This window comes from Opisthorchis viverrini, assembly GCF_000715545.1.
Source record: "Opisthorchis viverrini unplaced genomic scaffold opera_v5_148, whole genome shotgun sequence".
Classification (NCBI taxonomy): Eukaryota; Metazoa; Platyhelminthes; class Trematoda; order Opisthorchiida; family Opisthorchiidae; genus Opisthorchis; species Opisthorchis viverrini.
The window spans coordinates 469854-489592 of record NW_008751805.1 but is presented as its reverse complement, the minus strand read 5'-3'; the positions used below and the strand labels follow the sequence as shown (position 1 = coordinate 489592).

At 42.1% G+C, this 19739-nt stretch overlaps 1 protein-coding gene across 1 annotated transcript; it reads left to right on the top strand.

Moving 5' to 3' along the window:
- Positions 1 to 3351: 3351 nt before the first annotated feature.
- T265_06850 (hypothetical protein) lies at positions 3352 to 19109 on the top strand (the record flags this gene model as incomplete). Its single annotated transcript, XM_009172232.1, has 4 exons — positions 3352 to 3669; positions 10825 to 10929; positions 14246 to 14316; positions 19007 to 19109. 4 exons carry the CDS (start codon positions 3517 to 3519, stop codon positions 19107 to 19109), a joined length of 432 nt encoding a protein of 143 aa, XP_009170496.1.
- Between the last annotated feature and the right edge of the window lie 630 nt (positions 19110 to 19739).

Below are 19739 nucleotides of genomic sequence, written 5' to 3'. Positions count from 1 at the left end.
CAAATTCAAAATACGACAAAACGTTTTTTGAGATAGAGAAAGCATACCTTATAAAAACAACGGCAATCGCTTCAAAGGCGGTCTCCTTGGGAAAAGTTGCTTCTGGGGTTTTTTCGGATCCCATCACCCTCAAATCCTGCGATACGGACACTATCTCTCCCCAAAAGGCGTGTTTGTTCCTGAAAATAGGTCATTCGCTCCATAGCTTTTGGCAGAATACAACAAAATTATGTTTGCAAAACAACTTTGAGCAACCTGGATGTAAGACGTAAACTGTGACATTCCTGTTTTCTAAACTGCTCGAGTGCTATATCAGAGTAGTCAAGATAGAGGCCGCCACTTAGCTATTAATGAGCTGACATTTTGCACAAGGCAACATTTGGATCTATTTCTTCCGTTCCCATTCCATTGCCTTAGCTCCTAGACTTGGACAAAAGTAATAACGTTCTGGTAGGCTATCTTGCGATATTTATCCACTACTTGTATGAATGTGGTGAATCATCATTGGTGGAAATACAATAACGGGGAAATCGGCTCTTAACTGTCATACAAAAAAAGACCAGAAAACAGCTCTGTAGAGTGCAAAGAAGTTGCAAGAATGAGCACTTTATACAAACAATCAAGAACGGAGTATCTGCATCTAGTTCTGCATCTAAAATTCTTTCCGAATTTTTTGACAGCAAAGTTTACTCGTGAAAAGCAAACCTGCTCTTGGCAGACTGCTAGTGGTCATGCGAAGTCAGCCATCGTAACCTGATGCGCTTTAAACTTTTGTCTTTACAATTCTGAGTCTGTAGAAAGTATTTGGTTACGTATTAGCTTAGTGAAGCAAATCTGTAGCCAGACAACTTATACACAGCCAATAACGTGCCAAGCGAATGCGTCAACAATCGAGTCAAGAGACGTTGAGAATGCACATTCTTTATGCCGAAAAGGGAAGTACCATACCGACGCAATGACTCTGAAACCACTTGAACCGAAGACAAAAACCGTTCCTCGAATCCCAACCATTTTCAATGACTTTCCGGGTGATAACCAAGATTGAAGGTTGTTTACTGAGGTACTGGAAATACGACTGCAGAGGTCAGGATTCAGTTTGCATAATGAAGAAAGACATACCCCGGCCTTTCTTTTTTTTTGTTATATGTCTTTGATAGGACAGGTTAGCTAATCAGTCTTGTCTGATATTCGTAGACTACAGATTGCAAACATGGGGATCCACACGACCGTTAATTGCAACCGTAATAACATCAAGGCTTCAGTGAGCACGTAGGTCGATGTACTTCCAGCAATATATGGCATCTGAAATGCTTGAAACCAGTAGAATATCCGTTAAACACGAACCACGACGCCAAACAGACCCGAACATAATTGGCCACTCATCATTTTCTTGACATGAGCGGTTTGGTTGGATGCCGGTCACTGGTATTTGATCCTTCGCAGTCGAGGCTGCACACGCTTGAGTCTCAGTCACGGGGAAGCAAGTCAACCATAGGAACCGAAATTTATACCGGGTATAACATCGAATGTGGTGCGCTACTCAAGTCCTTGGCATTTGTGTAAGCCCGGGAGAATAAGGCCGGTCGGCAAACGCGTAGAGGTTCATTGCAAGCCATCAGCTGATCAAGGTATGACGGCATAAAATGAGCAGTTCGGAGTGCCAGCGTCATCAACCGATTCCCCCAGCTAAGCGCCACGCAATTTTTACCGGGAGCCACCCATTGGCAAACAGTCAATCCGGAGTGACTTCATCAGCCCTGCGGCCAATGATGTTGTCATCCTTAGTATGATAGTATCGGGCAGAACAAACTTAACCGTGTTCCAGAAGCTTGGGTTAATCTTTAGGTGGGCCAGTGGGTAAGCTGGGGTCCTAAAGGGTCGATCCTCCTAGAATACGCACGTCCGTACCGCGTGATAGCATTACTAGCAAATTCACTATTCGAATTGTATTGCTAACAGTACTGTAAGTATGACCCAGAATTTTCATTTCAGTATGGGGTAAATGTTGCAGATGTGCTATGGGCCTATATAACCGCCGATGTCCGACATCTGGTTTATTAAAATCAAATGAGGACCACCGAACACGACAGTACATCACGGCGACGAATTCATCACATTCAACTATAACAACTGAATCAAAGATGATGGATGGGAGCTCTAATTATACTCAGCTGTCTTGCGTTGCTGCATCTTACATTTCGACTGTGTTAGCATAAGTGGCCATTTCAAGAGGGAAATGTTCAGAATTCTGGTGCTCTGTGGGTTCCAAAGCCCGATTACTGGCTACTTATAATCAAACTAGTTAATATGTAAACCGTACATCATAGGTAGGAATATTGAATTGTTGGTCAGCTGATCAGTTCGTGTCAGTGGCTCAAATTAGCTGGATCATGCTGCCCCCTAGTGGAAACAATGCAATTTAGACGGGAAAGTGAGCAATAGGAAGCTGAGGTGTCCTAAGTGATTGTGCCATAAGATCTGTTTCCGATACACCTGTATGAAATTCGTCTTTCCTTGCTGTTTCCATTGTGAAGGAGCCACTTTTACCAATTACACAAATGGATGAGAAACTACAAGCTAAGACAAAAAGCACTTCATGATGAAAATGGTACTATTGGTAATGATCATAATCATGATAGTTGCCGCATGCAATATCCGGCACCCTGTAATTGACCAGTTCAATCTGTACTGCAGCTCTGACACTTTCTAACGAATGTTGCCGCGCACAAGCACTATTGTCCAAGGAGAGTTTGGTTCGGTGAAGAAGAGTTTACGGATATGAAGAAAATACCCTTCAGCTTTGTTTATGTCATCGAACTTCTAAGGCACTGTCTAAACTGTAAATTCAGATAGATGGCATTGTAGCGCGGTGTTTTCTTTTTGGAGAGCAAGTCTGCTACTTTGGAACCGAAAGAGGTATACTTTTACTTTCCCGAAACAAAATTGCAATGAAATTCGTTCCATCCAGTCAAAGTTCACCGGACGAGAAGAAACTCCTGAAGAGGAGTTACTGCTTTTTAGTCAGGTGGATCGTTTTGCCATCTTAGGCGTCAACAAATGTCTCCGTGTGTATCCTATCTCTAGATGTTCGAAGCCGTGATCTTAGCGACATTTTAGGCCTAGACAGACACGCCCAGTTCCTGTCAACCGAACAATCAAAAACATGAAACAGTTTGGCTTTACACGTATTCGTGCACAAGTGTATGCTATTTGGTCTGACCTGCGCAATAAAATTTGATGGACATACACACGCATTCGCCGTCCTCGACGGCTAATTTATACGGTTTTCGCCTTGTGGTAGATCAATAGATAAATCCATACATATTCATATATAGGCATCAACAGTCAGACTGCGAACATTTGTCAGTCCGCTTTGAAAATGGCTCAATTTGAAGGAAGCTGGATGCTGGTGGAGAGCCAGAATTTCGGTGCGCTCTTGGAGCGTCTCGGTAGGTTCGCGACTATTTGTGCCTGGTTTTACTGATTGACACAGGAATTTGGAGGACTGTTCGGAAAATGTCGGCAGCCACAAATCACTACATGACGATAAAATTCATCGCGCCCGATCAGATGACTGTGATCAATAAGTCCAGTCTCTGTGAAGTTAAGTACACCTTCAAATTTGGCGAGGAGTTTGAATATGACGATGCTACCGGGCGAAGAGTAACGGTGAGTTATGGCCTGATAGGTGGTTTGTTTTAGTTAGGTGCTCCGTGCCCCGCATTAGTTAAGTAAAGCCAAACGTTTGGGATTGAAATGAGTTCAACCTCGGTCGAACTTCTTTCATGTTGTTCCAGAAAGTAAAGGCTTTGATAAAGTTTTCCTGTAATAACGTTTGATGGCACCTCAGAACTGGGCTCTTTGAAGTGCAGTGGAATGTGCAGACAAAAGGGCTTGTTTGGCATGCGCAAAAGATCTCTAAACATTTCCTTTTGAATTCGACCGACTGCTATTTTGGACATTCAGCAAAGTAGCTTCTTCGTGTGGCTTCAATCAACTGCGAAGGTACTTACTTCATGCATCAGTGAATAAGGAGAACCTTTTGGAACTGTAAGACCAGCTGAATTAACCCTGAAAAACGGCCATTGCATTGTTCTAAAGTAAGAATTTGGTACTTGACTGGACAAAAACATAAACTGAGAAATTATTAAATGCAGACTGATTTTGAAAGGCTGATACTTGTTGTCATCGTGACGAATGAGGGTATGGGGAGAATATGGGTGGGTAATAAGAGCTGTAAGGTTTTCTAACCTACGGTCCATTTAGAATTCTAGAACCATTTTCCGGACTGCTTAACTTTTGGTATATAAAACTTGATTAAGCACAATGCACGTAGTTACAATCAAATTTGGTTTTGCGAGAGCCTCACCTGGAACCCAGCTGAATCTCTCGTTTATGTTGCTTCTATGATGTTTCTTAGGGACATCATAAACAAGAGACAAACAAGGACATAATATTGACGGAAACTTAAGCACTGTGCCCACCGGATGAGTCTCAAGAGTGGCAAAGCCAGTCGTAGGCTGTCGAAGAGTTTTTAGCAACCTTATGAGTAGTGTATTCCGTCTGCACCAACTGAATTTTTCAGTGCTCCATGAACCATCCAGAACTTTTGAGTACATGGTGTGGGAAGATGGCATATAATTGGCGGAAGACTTTTTCTAGTAAAATTTGAAGTTCGCTTGCTTGGCCAAAGAACTGTTCTCGCTATATTGTCTTTTGGTTTAGAAAAACGTATATATAGAAGTTCAGGTGCTCAGAAGATTAAGTAAGTGGAGACGAGGGTGTGACCCATGGGTCACTTCTGGAGACAGCTTCAGCAGAAACGATTTATTGGTCTTATTGTTTGTCCAATCGACCAGATCGCAGTAGGCACGGAGCTCTAATCAGGCTGGTGACATTCACAGCGTAACTCGATGGGAACTTGGTTCCACCGTCGACTGTAATTGTTTGTGATAGAGGCTGCACGGTTTTTCTTCTTTGGATCCGTTCGCCAATAAAAGCGTATCAGGTTTGAGGCAGCTTTTTGTAGTAGCGAAAAAAATCGACTCAACACCTTTGTGAAGCCTAATCATATCTGCGGTGAACTAAAATTACAAACCCTCTGCATTTTTTTCAATGATTCATCCCAAATGACTTTGAGATCACGAAATATGGAATCTGATCTTGAATTAGGTTTTGAAATTTCTTCACGTCCTCCGTTACAAAAACAAAAGTCCTAGTCGCTAGTCAAAAGATCGGAATTTTTATTTACAGTTAACTGAAACTATTCGGCATCCCACCGATTTCAAGAACATACCAGCTACAAGTTATCCTTTTTCCCACGAAGGTTGACACACACAAACAAGACGTACCAGAATTTCAATAACTTTTTCACCAAAGGGAATAATCAACGACTGAGCAGTTTAGGAAAATTCATGGATATAGACAAAGGCCCAATGTGAAAATAAGGGAAATGACCAATATTCGGCGAATTACGCCGGAGACTGGGTTGCTTATGTAGAATTCAGTAATATATATGAATAGTAACTTTTACTGGGAGATGATTATCTGAACCTGAGTGTACAGGGCTGGCCTAGTTCTCTACCGTAGGTAGTCCAGTCTTTTCATTTGAATTACTGTTTTTTAGATAAAAGGGCACGCTCAATTCTTGTTGAGCAATTAAACTTCCTCCAAAAAGTTGTGCTTCATAGCTATTAATTTTAAAATTTTTCGGTTTTTATAGTGGAACTTAGGTGTAACTGCTGCGTCATACAGCTAGCCCAGGGAAGTAAAGTTCCTCCAGATCTTCTGTAACTGATGGTAGGTGAATTTTAATCCGTGTGGTTTGGATCGAACCAGAATAAATTCAACAGCCTGACGAACAACTCTATAATGTAAGTGATTTTGATGGGCGTATTTAACATGTTCTCAGTTCAAAACAGTTGTATCGGACCCGCAAGTGTGCTCACTGGTATGGGGTCATTCCAGCACTGTCCACTTTACTCATTTAGATGAGAAAAACTCAACTGAAGGACGAAAATCTCCATGTCATGTGACTAGGTCCATTAGGCTGATACTTGGCGGCCTTTGTGAAAAGTATTTAACTGGAAGTTACTACAAACGACAGAATAAGCTGAGGTTCAAAAGTTCCGCCCATTAAGCTTACCTTACACAACATTTGCAGAAAAGTGCTCTATTTGACACATGCTCACACCCGGATGTGTCATCAAACGTTTCAACTTGTTTAGCAACCTGCACGTTTTAGAGAAATCTAGAAGAGAAGCAGCACCAGAAACCGACAAGGTCTATTTGCTTGTTCGACATCAAGTGGGTCGGAATGAGGAGTACCACTGAGAGCGAATAAATAAATGATCAATTAGCGGGGCAGTAGATTAGCTGAAAGTTATAGGAGATCATCGACCTTTTGGTTACCGCCAAAGGATGGAGACACGCGAAAAGCTGAGGACCATTGGTAACATGGTAGATAAAATACAAAAGCCTTATTTTATTCCACAGTATGAGTGAAATCAGTTTGCGGTTACGTTCTCATTTTGTGTACTAAAATTTCTCATCAAGGTTCATACAAACTTATTCACCCTGAGTTGTCGTGTCCTACATCTTGTTAATGTATCAAGACTATTAGGTGACTCCACTGAGGCTCAGAAGGGCTTTTTAGGAAATGCGCAAAAGTCTCATTTAGACAAGAACGTGCAGTTTTTGCAACCAAGGTGACTTGCTGAACGAAAGTCCAGTAATACTGTTGAATAGTGTTGAGTTCTAATAACTGGTTTCCTTGAAAGGTGTTTGCAGTCCGGGTGGAAACGTTTCAGTCCAAGACGTTGATGTTTATGTCTGGTGGTTCACATTATTGTGGGCGGATTGTGTAAAACCTGCAATCGTTTCACCCCTTGTCTGAGACAAGGAAATCGTCACCAAAACAATAAATACATAATTCCGAGGATTCTGTAGCTGTCTGTAGCTGGTCAAACAGAAAAACATCATCGAGGTGCTGTGAAGTTGACTTCAAAAACTTCAAAGTATACTGTACCACCGTCACTCTCAAAATAGATCATATGAAAGTCACAGATTCATCATTACCTCCGAAGAATGCTTCAAAGTACGTCCCCAAACAGGGATCTCCAGCCCGTGGGGAATACTTTGTTGCTGTTCTCTGTCGCTTTGTATTTGGGACCAAACAATACTGTAGAGATTTTGTGGCATTTGAGCATTTTCTTCGGAATACACCCCCCCCCCAGAAAGGACGGAAACCTGCAAAATGCATGTTTCTGAGTTTTCAGCTGGTGCTTTGCCCGGCACGGTAAATCTAGCAATAATAAACGGGAATGTTTAGACATTATGCGAGATGGTTGTTGGATGTAGTGTGCATTCATATTAGTTAGTGAGTTAGTCCTCTGAACATAAGACATAAAAGAGCGAAGCGGTGAATCCTCAGGTATACCTTTTAGTCGACGCTATCAGCTCAACTTAATGGTGGCCTGAAACCCCTGGTAGTAGCTCATTTGTGTGGCCCTTAAATGATCACATCACGAGGATACATTCGTGATGGTGAGTTCAGCATGGAACCGGCACTACTCGACCGGGGTGAAAGCTGTATAGGATGATCAATGAAAGTACGATCGACAATCAATAGATTCTTGGGACTTTCGCGAAATAATTTGGTTTTGCGAGAGACTCACCTGGAACCTAGCTGAATCTCTCGTTTTTGATGTTTCTAAGCTTTCAAGGACTTTCAATAATTGTGTCTGGGAGTCACACGCCTAGGTCTTCCCGATATCTGCTGAGGCCACCCTTGAGTTGAGTGGCACAGAAATGATCGTCATCACCTTAGGATTCTTAGCTTTGAGAAACATAAAACTAAGCCAACTCCTTCGAAAGCTCTTAAATTGAGTGTTTCTGAGTGCACACGCAGATGCGATCTTTCCCACACCTGACCATAGGGAAATCAACAGCAGTAAAATCGAAGCCATGACCTCGAAAGCTAAAAAGACCGAGATGCCGACAATTTGGTCCAGTTCTACCGAGCCTATGGACACAGATTAAAACAAAGTGAAAACCAGCTCCCGTGTTTTTGGGCAACCTTCAACGAGAAGGGCCGTGACCATCAACAAGTGTGCTACCTTTGTCAAATTAAGATATTTTTGTTTGTTTGACGTTCGACCATACAGGATGTTAGAGGCGAAGCGGAGAACTTCGAAAGTCACACATCTTAGAGGAAAATGAGGTGGAGAATTCTTTGGTGGATCGAACAGAAATATCCTTGCCGACCATCTTCAAGGCATGCACGGGATCATTGGAGTTTGTAGTTGGAACAATTGAAAAAGACCGTCTCACCTCTAGCTTTAGTATGCCTTTTTTTGGGACTTCACTCGAGTTTGTTAACAGTCTATGTTGATTCCACAGACTCCCCACTTTCATGTGGGACGCGAGAGGAAATCTTACGCGTTTGTTGCATGTAATCGGTATCCGTAAAGTCAAACCGACGTGTCTTTTTTATAGTGGGTCAGTCAACTCGAGCCTCAGAGTGTGGGATGAATTTTCATGTCATAGGCATTTAGTTCATTGAATCACTCAAAAGTTGAAAACTCTGTAGAAGTTAAAATGCTGTCACGATAAAAATTCTCCCGGTGTGACCGTGCGGCTTACCACATTTAGCACTTTTCATAATAACATCGCATGCTGTGGAATGTGCGTCACCAGACAAAAACAACTATTAGGCTAAAAGTTTTGCACAAACCTGTCAGCCGTCACGAGCGAAGCATGTGACCCGGAGCAAACATATCTGTATCCACTTTTGGAATCTGATTAGGCAAGCTCCCGGACGCTGAAGCACGGTTTTGATAGCATGTGCACCTCACGAATGTTTTTCCACTTTCTCGCAGTCGCCTATAAATATTTCAAGCACAATGGCTGAACTAAACAACCGATCTCGTAATACGTCTGCCAGAGTGTGTCACAGTATGTAGAACAAAGCGGTTGCACTCGCACTCAAGCGGTTAATTCGGCGTGCCAGCTGAAAGAACAAGGAAGATAACTGAGCTTTGCTTCCAAAGTCTCTCGGCATGCGTGTGAGATTTAGATGCATACTGAACTCCATTCTATTACCGAACGGATATCCGTGAAATACAACATAGGTATCGTTCCCACAAACAACGTGAGCAAACTGACACCATATTGGTCAAACACCCCTTCAAAGCTCAAGTGAGGTATCCGAATATTTTGGTGTGAAGAGGAACTCTTCGAGTCGCCATGAGAACCCCAACGCGCAGAAGTGCTGGGTAGCCCAGCAGAAGAAGATAACTATCTACTACCTCGATGATTGCAAGGGGGTTTTGGTTCGTGATCAAGCTAGTGAACAAACCTTGACCCTGATCCTTATTAAGAAAAATAGTTTCAGAAAAGCCACAGATGCTGTTTCAGCCAAAGAAAGGAATGGGTGCCTGAAAAGACAGCGTCAACGATAAAAAGAATATTCAAGTTACGAGAGTGATGATATTTTCGCATCCCTTGGAATAAGCGGCTACTTATGCAATATTCTAAGTCCAGTAAAATCCCAGTATAATCAGACATTCTCGCGAAGATTGATAGAGAGAGCAGGTGTGAAGTTTTCACCCAATAACTGAGATAAGTTGTGCACAACCATGGTAATAGAATGTGCCGCTCGGACGGCCCATCTCGGAAACCTTAGAACCGTTGCTTTACAAGATGCTAGCTGCAGGCTATATATGAGACTTGGCTTTGCCAAGCCGGGCGAGATACCTCTTGCACATTTCGTGGGACGAGTTTCCAGATTGCGACATAAGCTTTGGTGAACTCGCCTTGTTTCCTGCAACATATCTTATAAAAAGGCCTAGAGATCCAATATATGACGAACTCTTCCGGGAGTCACGCGCGTTGCGGACAGAAAGCCCTTCATACAATCTACTAAGTGCATAACCAGCGATCACCATCTGTCCGTTTTCAACAGTTGTCATTGGTTGAGGTCATTCTAATTAGCTCGCACATTTATTCCATAATCCTGACCTACATTCATTTTGCCTATTTACGATTACCGGACAAACGCTGAACAGCTGACCCTTCGTGTCATCCTGTCTGATGCTTTCTTCGGAAATATTCAGACATTCCTCGGCGGATTTTCCCTGCCGTTCATTATTTCGGCGGACTGCCTCCACAACTTCCAACTTTACGACGACCACCTCATTGGAACAAACGCTTTCATCGGCCCTTTTGAAGCGGAAAGAATGGAGAAGAACGAATTCCATTCTTGATCGCGTGTAGTAGCATCCCCCCAGGTCACTGCTCCTAGCGTGTAAGAAGTAAGGAATAAACGTGGGCTTTATAAACTTAGATGGTTCAGTATCTCAATAAGCATTGGATAACAACATCCCCGACAACAAGTAACAACATGGAAAGACCGTTTCGACTGTCCCCCTGAACGGTCGCTACCAATAAGTCTTACTGTAACCGTGTATTTAAAGTGAGCATGTATGAAGATCTTGATATCGTAAGCTGCCCACAAGGTTACCGAAAACCTCAACAGTCCACTAGTAATTGCACCTTTCTTGAGTTTCATCCGGGAGACGCACTCCCCGAGTTCCTAACAATGCCATGATCCCTCTAAACACGACATTGTATGCAAGAGCCAAAATACATTAACTGACATTGATTTTAACGAAAGATAACCAATTTTCTCGTTCTTGGGATTCTTCAACTAACTGTGCTGCATAATGACCGTCTCATGTTTCATTAGGTATGATGAGATGTTCAAACGTTATCTGCGTTCGTTCTCCACAAAGGTCACTCACCAGTTGAATTCTCTTTTTTCAGGCGGTTTTTGAACTTGCCAGCCCAAACAAACTAATTGAGAAACAACGACTCCCTCATACTACACTGGAAATCGTTCGGGAGGTGTTTGGGGATACAATATTCATGGTGAGTCTCCGATACGATCAAACACACCAGTACATCACCATTTCAAAAACCGTATTTTTTTGTTCAGGGAGGAGATGGTTCAGTAGTTGGAGCGCGAACTAACTGACCGAAAGGTCCGTGGTTCCGGTCTGACCTCTGCATTTCGACTTCCCCTGCCTAGGCGTGGGGAAGTTAGAAGTATCCCAGCCCTCGTGCTTCCCTTTGGTGGCATGGTAGCTAGATGCCGAAAGGGTGCTACAGCTGTTGTTGTGTTTATTTTAAAAGCGAAATAAAAACAGTTAAACCGTGAGAATAGACCGATGCGATTGTTTTTATGGGCCACAGCCAATGCTATGTCGTTGGTCGTAGTTCGAAATACAGTCACCGCAAACAGTCACTCTGAATACTGTTTCATCAGCAGTACACCGAATTTAAAAGTAGCTAACCAGGTTTATCGTCTTACATGCAAAGCAGCTTTTGAGTTTCTTGTCTACTGTTTAAAGTAAGCTAATCGGAATTCCAAACCTCATTAACTAGAAAAGTTTACCATGCATTCTGGATCTCTGCGCATATAAATCGCACGCCTAAGGCGTTCCAAACGCTACAAAGCCAAAAAGTGCACTTCATGGCATACAAAGTCTATGATAATTCCCCTACTGTGTACAGAATGAATTTTGGGCATAAATCCTATTATATGTTCTAGTACATTTGCTCCCCACTTGCTCCCACCAATCATATACAAGAAGTTCCAGTCTAGTTATTTACAGGCAATATGGATGTACTCCACATATTTATCAGAGGGTTTATAACGGTAATTCTTTTGGCACAGTTTAGAAAACGGTTTTCGAAAACAACAATCCTATCGTCACCAAAGCAGTGGGGATTGAGACATCACCATAGTGAACTACGATCTCGCCAAGGAGGTATCCATAGAAAAATGCGAAGAGATAAACGCCACGTAACCTAATGGAAGGATCTAAACAAGTTCTTCACTTCGTACTGAGCGATTGGCATCAAAATAAGTCTCAATTCACACTATTCTTCGCGGATTTCGTGAATTTACTTAAAAGAATGAGTCTAGAGGGCAGAACATCACTGATACACAATCTGTTCCAAAGTTACTTGACCTTGTACCTATGTTACCTGCTTCGACGATGAACCCTACGCCATCTTTGGGCATTTCAAATGCAGTGGACTCTGGAGAATAATCTGAGCAACTATGAGACTGTAGCCCAGTATGAGGAAATGTTTCATACTTGAAGTACCCATCGAAGCTTTCCCTCCACAACTTAGGTTTCAGACTGTCTGAAATTGTCTGTTATCTCGATGAGACCTCACCCGAAGTGGCTGACTAGAAGGAAGTTTTGTTTCAATGCGACATTTGGGTTCAGGTGAATGTCGGTTTCCTACAACCCTCTGAGTGAGCTATTATTTCCTTTGTTTGTCAGCCACAATGATGACTAACGGCTATTTTGACTATCAATTAGACGGCAGAACTAACTCTTTAATGAGTGCGAACGAACGCGTTGATGTTACGCCTTCTGACTATGATTGTTTGAGTCTGTGAGCATGCTGTAAATCGAGTGCAACTCACAACCAGCAACAAACTGCACCGCCGAATTAAACATCGCGACTTTTAACATCCTCGTAACGCTTCACACGATACCTTGTGAGTTGCTGGCATGAAAAGCAAATGAATAAACAGAATCAATGAAATTTCGAGTTTTCTGAATTGCGGAAGAAGTGGAGAATGAAAGAAAACCGTGATACGTGAGGATGTATTGCACACAGTAGATGTCGTTTCATTGGTTAAAGTGTAAAACTCGTGAATCTCTTTACTCATTTGGAAGATGCGGTACAGCCTTGGCTATTATCCATCATCATTCAGGACAATCCTTCGCAACTTATTCAGAACGAGATCTTTCTTTAGACAGGATACTAGGTCATCTTTGATTAGCTAAACGTCTTTCAAATAAATGCGCATAAGGATGCCCGAAAATTCTCTTATAAATGCTGACAATCTTCAAGATGAAACTGACGAGTCGGAATGATTCAGCTGAAATTCTACCAGGGGAGCTTGTTGGCGAATCAGTTTACGGTTAGAATATTGCTATTGGCTATCCATAATGTTTTGACCCATGTGCCTTTGCGCTTTAAAGAGAAAAGACAGACCTTGTAAAGAACGCCTTTCTTCAGGACTGGGAGGAAACAGAATGATGACACCCGCTTCAGCGTGTCACTTGTTTGGGTTGCATGCTAAGTGGAGGAATAAAGGCTTCGTTGATTCTTTAATTTAGCTACAACCACAAGAACAACAGTAACTTATAGGAAAAAAGCTTAGAAAACACCAGCGTAGTGACTATTTTGTCTTGGTCAATTCAAAAATGGGATTTAAAAGAAGGGGTTATTTCACTTGTAACAATTACGTGTAACGCGACAACTGTTGCTGACCCATTCAGGTTATAGCAATTGATAGGATTGTTTTATCGGAGTACGCGTAAACCGCGGAGAACATTATTGGTCCCAAGCATGCGGTGGACAAAACAAGTCGGACACAAATGCCTGAGATTTGATTTATGCAAACCGAAAGCACCTTCTACCTCCTTGTTATCTATGTACGAGCCTTTTCGAATGTGTTGACGTGAACGGGTTGACCAGAGTTGATCTTCTAATGATCAGTCTCCGAAAAATTCAATCTACTCTAATCCAATATTCAGTTTCACCTATACATGTACTAATCCTTCTTTTTTCGTTTTAGTCTGCCAAGTACAAGGACGTGAACTGTTCGCGGAAATACACCAGGCATGACGGACAGGACTGATGTGTTATGGAATTTCATTCATGCATCCACTCACTCACTCGCCTATCTACCCACAAACCCGACAGTTTGCCTAAAATCCAATTGCCTGTTGTGTAACTGCTGTGCCTTTTCCGTAGACGAATTGCTTTTTTACATCTGTGATTGCGCAACGAAGAGTTACCGGACCTGTTCTAGAGTTTTGTCAGAATCCAGCTAGGCTGCAGATAGTTCCCACTTAAACTACTTTCCGGGCGCGTTAGAAGTAATATTTTTGCAAGGATTGCACCAAAAAGCTATACATCCTCAAACTGTTTTTCTGATTAAACATGCATTTTATCGAAATATATTGATATTATGGACCAAAGTTGTCGAACTTTCTGAAGGTCAAGTTTAGTCGCTAAAGTTAACGTACATATTTTGGTTTTATATCTATCAACTACAAGAGGATGGATACATCGTTGGGAATCTCCTCATGCTGTCTTAAACATTGTGAAGTACCGGGCAAATGTAAACTCCTTGCTGCTGTTAAGCTTATAGATACCTAGTTGTAGCATTGTACCTCTTCAAGAGGAATTAACTTCTTTAGAAGCAGGTGGAGATTTCGTCCTGTAAGTGAAGCCAATCTATGCTGAAAAGCCGAGAAGCACTGTACAGCTGTTTCAACCTTATTGGGAATCATCAGCAGTGCGCATCTCATGAAACTTCGGAGAGTCTCGAGCCCGCGACCTCCTGGCCAGACGTTTGTACACTTAACCGTTCGGCCACGAGCGGCTGATTAGCAATGTGATTAACTCGCACTTAGACAGGATATAGTGCTGCTCATCCTTCAATCACGGGGTCCACATCACGCGGTGTTGACTGGCTCCTCGAGCAACGACATCTCAGATAAAAGTTTCACTTATCAGGTGAGGTTTATTCTTCCACTGAGCTACTTATATATTGTTGGCCGTGTGAGGAGATTTGGGATTTTTGCGTGTGGAGATTTCGTCCTGTAAGTGAAGCCAATCTATGCTGAAAAGCCGAGATGCATTGTGCAGCTGTTTCATCCGTATTGGGCCACGAAAGTTGTGCCGTTATAACTTAAACTCAAGAAAAACCTGTTGTTTCAGAACCAAACGAAGTGTTTTTTCCACATTACAAATGGGATTACTTGTTCCAGGAAGTGGCAGCACACTTATAGTATCCTCCTTGATTGTCTCAAAGTTACCGGTAAAACGCTGAAGAACAATGGATCACTTCAGAAGCGGTTCCGTTAAAATATACCGCGGAGCGAAAATATGAATAAAGTCTTGAGGAAATCGACCAGTAATCAAGAAATCAAAGTCAAATTCATATTAATAACTCTTATGCAGGTGGCTAGTATGAATCCTGTACGTTCAGTGTGAAACCATTCAGTTGGACTGTGGGCTAATGTGTCAACTTGTGCTATTCACACTCGTATATTGAACAGCTATATACAAAGTCTGCTTAGCGTCTGGGTAGGCCAAACCTATAAGATTGAAAACCTGACAAGCAAACCAATGCTTCCGAAAACAATGGACGGTAGCTGGCTGTTTTCTAACCAAGTACAAAGCAAAAACATTCCATATGTTATTCACGCCCCACCAAAAGGGATAGCCACGACAGAAATAAATTTAATATGTGGATAATTAATTAAATTAAATTAAAATAGTGCTTTAATGTAGTATTCGGGAAAAAACTAAGCCAAATCCCTATCTTGAGGGAGATGAACACGACCGTGACAACAATGAGCCTATCATAACGGGAGAGCCTTATCGCCTCTAGTTGGATTCAGACAAGCCTTACAGCAATTCATTTAGGTAGTGAGAAGTGGCGACTTCTCCCAATCTATTCAATGGAAAGTGGCCGTTGCCCACCCAAAATGCAAACGAAAACGAAGATGTGGGGCTGGAGTCTGGAAGGGCCAAAATACTCGTAACGCACTATCTTTGAAAACACGGCGATGGTTTCTAATCGTTAGACAGATCACTGAAAGCAGTGGATGCCATTAGGCAATAATGGAGAAGTTTCATCGAAACAGTAGCCGTAGGTGGATCATCCCGAATTCGTGCTAAATATTCTGCGCGTGTCCCAAATGCCCATTAACGATGAACTAAATTCGTAAAACTACAAAAACTATTGGTTTTCCATATTTTTTCACCGTCACTCAGGAATTCACTGCCTTGGCAAACTTGGCTGTCCATGAGTACACCATCAGTTTCGATTTCCTACTCAGAAAAAAAATCGAAATGACGTATCTTTGACGTATCTTACTCATTTTTGCAAAACTCTGCTCGTGTATTCCCCTTCGTCAAAGAATGCTCCCTCCAATCCATGCATTCTCGCTCCTCACTCCGTACGCTTTTGAAATCAGTCACTTACGTGCCAGAATGCGGGAGATTGTGACGATAAGAATGACGTTTGTGATGCGTTCCACAGTATCATGAATCTCAGAATCAATGAAATGCACGTGGTGGACTTTGGCGTCTTGGATGGGAACAAGGGAATATGTATCGAGCTGCAACCTTGCGGCTTGTGAAAATTCAGTGATTCACAAAGACTTCGTGAGAGATGTTACGCAACCGAACACATGTGTTGGCAACCGGCGGGAAGATAGATACAGACTGATCTGCTTGGCAAATTTAAGACCCAGTCGTCGTTGGCATCTTCTGGAACAGACGATTCCGACAAGATAGATTATTGGAATTAATCGTGTAAAATAGTTCACTTCCTCGAGAAGATTTTAGACGAGGAAGAAATGTGGCTTTTTAATGAGTCAACGTACGAGAAAAACTACCCATGAGTTGCTCAGTAGCTAGGTTACCTTAGATATGATCGATACATTTTCGTTTTTCATTAGCCGGCAGCTCTTACCACTTAGCAGTTTTTGAGAACTCTTTGTACAATGAATGGCCAAAGGGTGAGTCAGTGGTAAAATTGTCCAGTGGTTAGTGAGCACGTTTAAACTTATAGCCTTCTCAGACCACTGACCTGAATAAACACCTGTGTAGCACCGCGAGCCGACTAACGTATCTTGATATGTTGTGTTTCCTTCGAGATATCTGGCTCTTCTGATTGACTTCGGAACACCTCGGCTTAATTACCACTGAAGGTACTATGACAGCCTATTCTGTTGGGATTGTAACACGAAGTTGACTTAATCAGACGAAAAAACACTTACTGTACATGCTACCGCATAAAGATAAGCTTAGATAGCTCATATAATCGGACTAATTACCACTAATTCATACATCCACTGCAGTTCACTTTGGATCTCAACGTTCCAGTAGTTTCTCAGTTTTTCGCGTTTCGAGTCTCTTATTTTGACGGAGTAGCAGTGCGAATTTCTGAGTAATGCAAACCATTGTGTATCAAACCTTACTGACTCTCTGTGTACTTCACTGGAATCAGGCGTCTTTGTGGTGAATATTCTGTTAATCCAAGTCAGGTATAGCCTACGTTCTGATTACCAATGTTTACATGATCACATGGTTATTTCCGGTAACACAAACGCTTCGTCGCTGGCTCAATCGATTTATTCAATCAGTGATGCCTCTGAAGATTGAATTTATTGACCATGCAGTTCGCCAGTTGGTTCTAGCGGAGAGATTAGCTTGTGCGCTGTTCCTTACACACTTTTTTCTCGCACCTAGTGTATAGATTTCTAAGATTACCGTGTTCCAGGGTAAGACTACCACTAATAATAATGGTAATCCAGTGCTAATGATGGCTTAAACCACACTATCACTGCATGAACCTGTTTATGGGGACCATCACAACGTTTGCTCCGTCAGCAAACCTAGGAAACACAGGACGAAATCAACAAAGTGTAATTAACCAAGGCCTTATGACTAGAAAACCCCGTAGATATCGTACCGTGCAGGGACATCCATGCAAAATAGTTCTGGGATGAGTCCTAAATCATCCACCTTGGCTTCTGCTCGAGTTGGAGCTGCCTAATTTGCTGGTCGTATGTTGTTGTTCAGACGAAGTCCGTCGATGTTCAACAGGTGACCCACATAAGCGGGCCGAATCCGACAGGATAGAGTTCAGAGATTGTATAATCGTATCGTTACAGTCAGTTTACCGAGTCCTAACCACTCAGTAACTTACTTCACAGACAAAATCTCACGTGAGCATTTTTGACACAAAGCACTTAGACATCATCAAATATAACGCAGACTAGACAACTTTGGTATTTTAAAGTAAGACAACGAGAAATGTGGTACAGTGTCTTACTACCGAATTTCCGAAAAAATCCACAATGAGAGTGAGACTGAAGATGGCGCACTTTATGCCCGGGATTTCGTGATCAGTTTACCTGTCCTAGTCATGGATTTGAATACTGGTGTAACGGCGTATACTACTGATGAGACATCCGAGTAGTCTATGGTCGTGCCGAAGCTCCGCCCGGCATATAATAAACGGTGAAGTTTATCACGGAACTTGTGAAAGTGCTTTACAATGTACGTTTATAACTGTGTGATCGTCAATGAATATCTATGGGAGTTCAGGAAGACACGTGAGAATGTTCGTTTTTTTTAACTAGTGCGTATGAGACGTTTACTTTCCAGTCCAACTTTTGACTGCTTAATTAGTGTCTGCAAGTAAGGGACTTTGTATCAAAGTGTTTTCGTCCTTCGTGTAGTGATGAAAATATTGAACTTAGAATGAATCAGAATGCAGTGCTTCAGGTCTGTTTTACTCCTCAGAGTGCGTCCGAAAGCAAGCCAGGCTGACCAGCCGATCTTGCAGGCAGATACCCCAAGGTTTGACAACAGAAATTGGACATCGGAGATGTGTATATGAAAGTAAAAAAAGAAGCGAGCAGCCAGGAGACATAAGGCAAAGCGAACTTCCACAGTGAGATCACGAGCACTGAGGATCGGCATTGCAGACACAAAGGATTGTCGTTTGTTTGCTCTGAACTTTAGACACTTTGAAAAAATGTTTTTTCTCGCTGAAATTCCTTTGGAACTTCCATGTAAAAAGCTGGGCTTCACAAACATGGGTTTGTCTTCTGTAAATCTTATGGGGACACTTTGAAAAAATGTTTTTTCTCGCTGAAGTTCCTTTGGAGCTTCCATGTAAAAAACTGGGCTTCACAAATGCGGGTTTGTCTTCTGTAAATCTTATGGGGCTTTTGGCTGTTGTTCTACGCACTTTTGCTACAGAAACTTCATGATTGAACATCATGCAGAGACTCAACAATTATTGGAATAATACTGTGCGAAGACGCCACCACCAGGGAGTATCAAAGTTCCATGGGGTGTGGTTTCACTTTGAAGATATTTTCAGGCATCATCAGATTACTTTATTCCTTCTGGATATACAATGGTCTAATATGTTCACCATCGGTGTCCGGGATGATGTCAATTCCGATCGGCAATCTTTGGAATGAGAGTGGATAGTTACAACGTTTTTGCTTCGTTACTGTCACCACTACATCCAAAATTACACTACCATATGAAAGATTATTTTGAACTATATGTGAAATAAACTCTTTTCAAAATCATTTAAGCTGCTCACGCTGTGACGCTCTCTATCCTTTCTGAGAAGCCGCAGGATTTAGTGACATTCAAGTGCATATTTCGATTATGCTGAAACATCCAAATTGTACGACACTATTTGATGTTGTTCACTATCACGTGAGTCATTTCTGGCTTCAGAATTTGAGCTGAGAGCCGCTTGCTCACCTGGACGATTTTGCCTATGCTTCATTCGAGTATGATGGTTCATTGTATATAGGTATTCATTGGGTGGAAAACGGTTTCTAAGATTACCCAATTCATAGTAGGCTATTGTGAAACTAAAGGACAATTTATAATGTCTATTGAATTATTTACAAATCTGATACAACAAATTGGGCTGTTAGTTTCGTTTAAACGTTCAACGAACTATTCCACAAATCCCATCGATAACTCACTAACCCATACTGTTCCACATTGCGCAACTCAAAACAGGGAGATTCAATGCTGACCTAAAGCTTGTTCCTTTCGTAACTTAATTATGAATTGGGCGTCTTCTGACA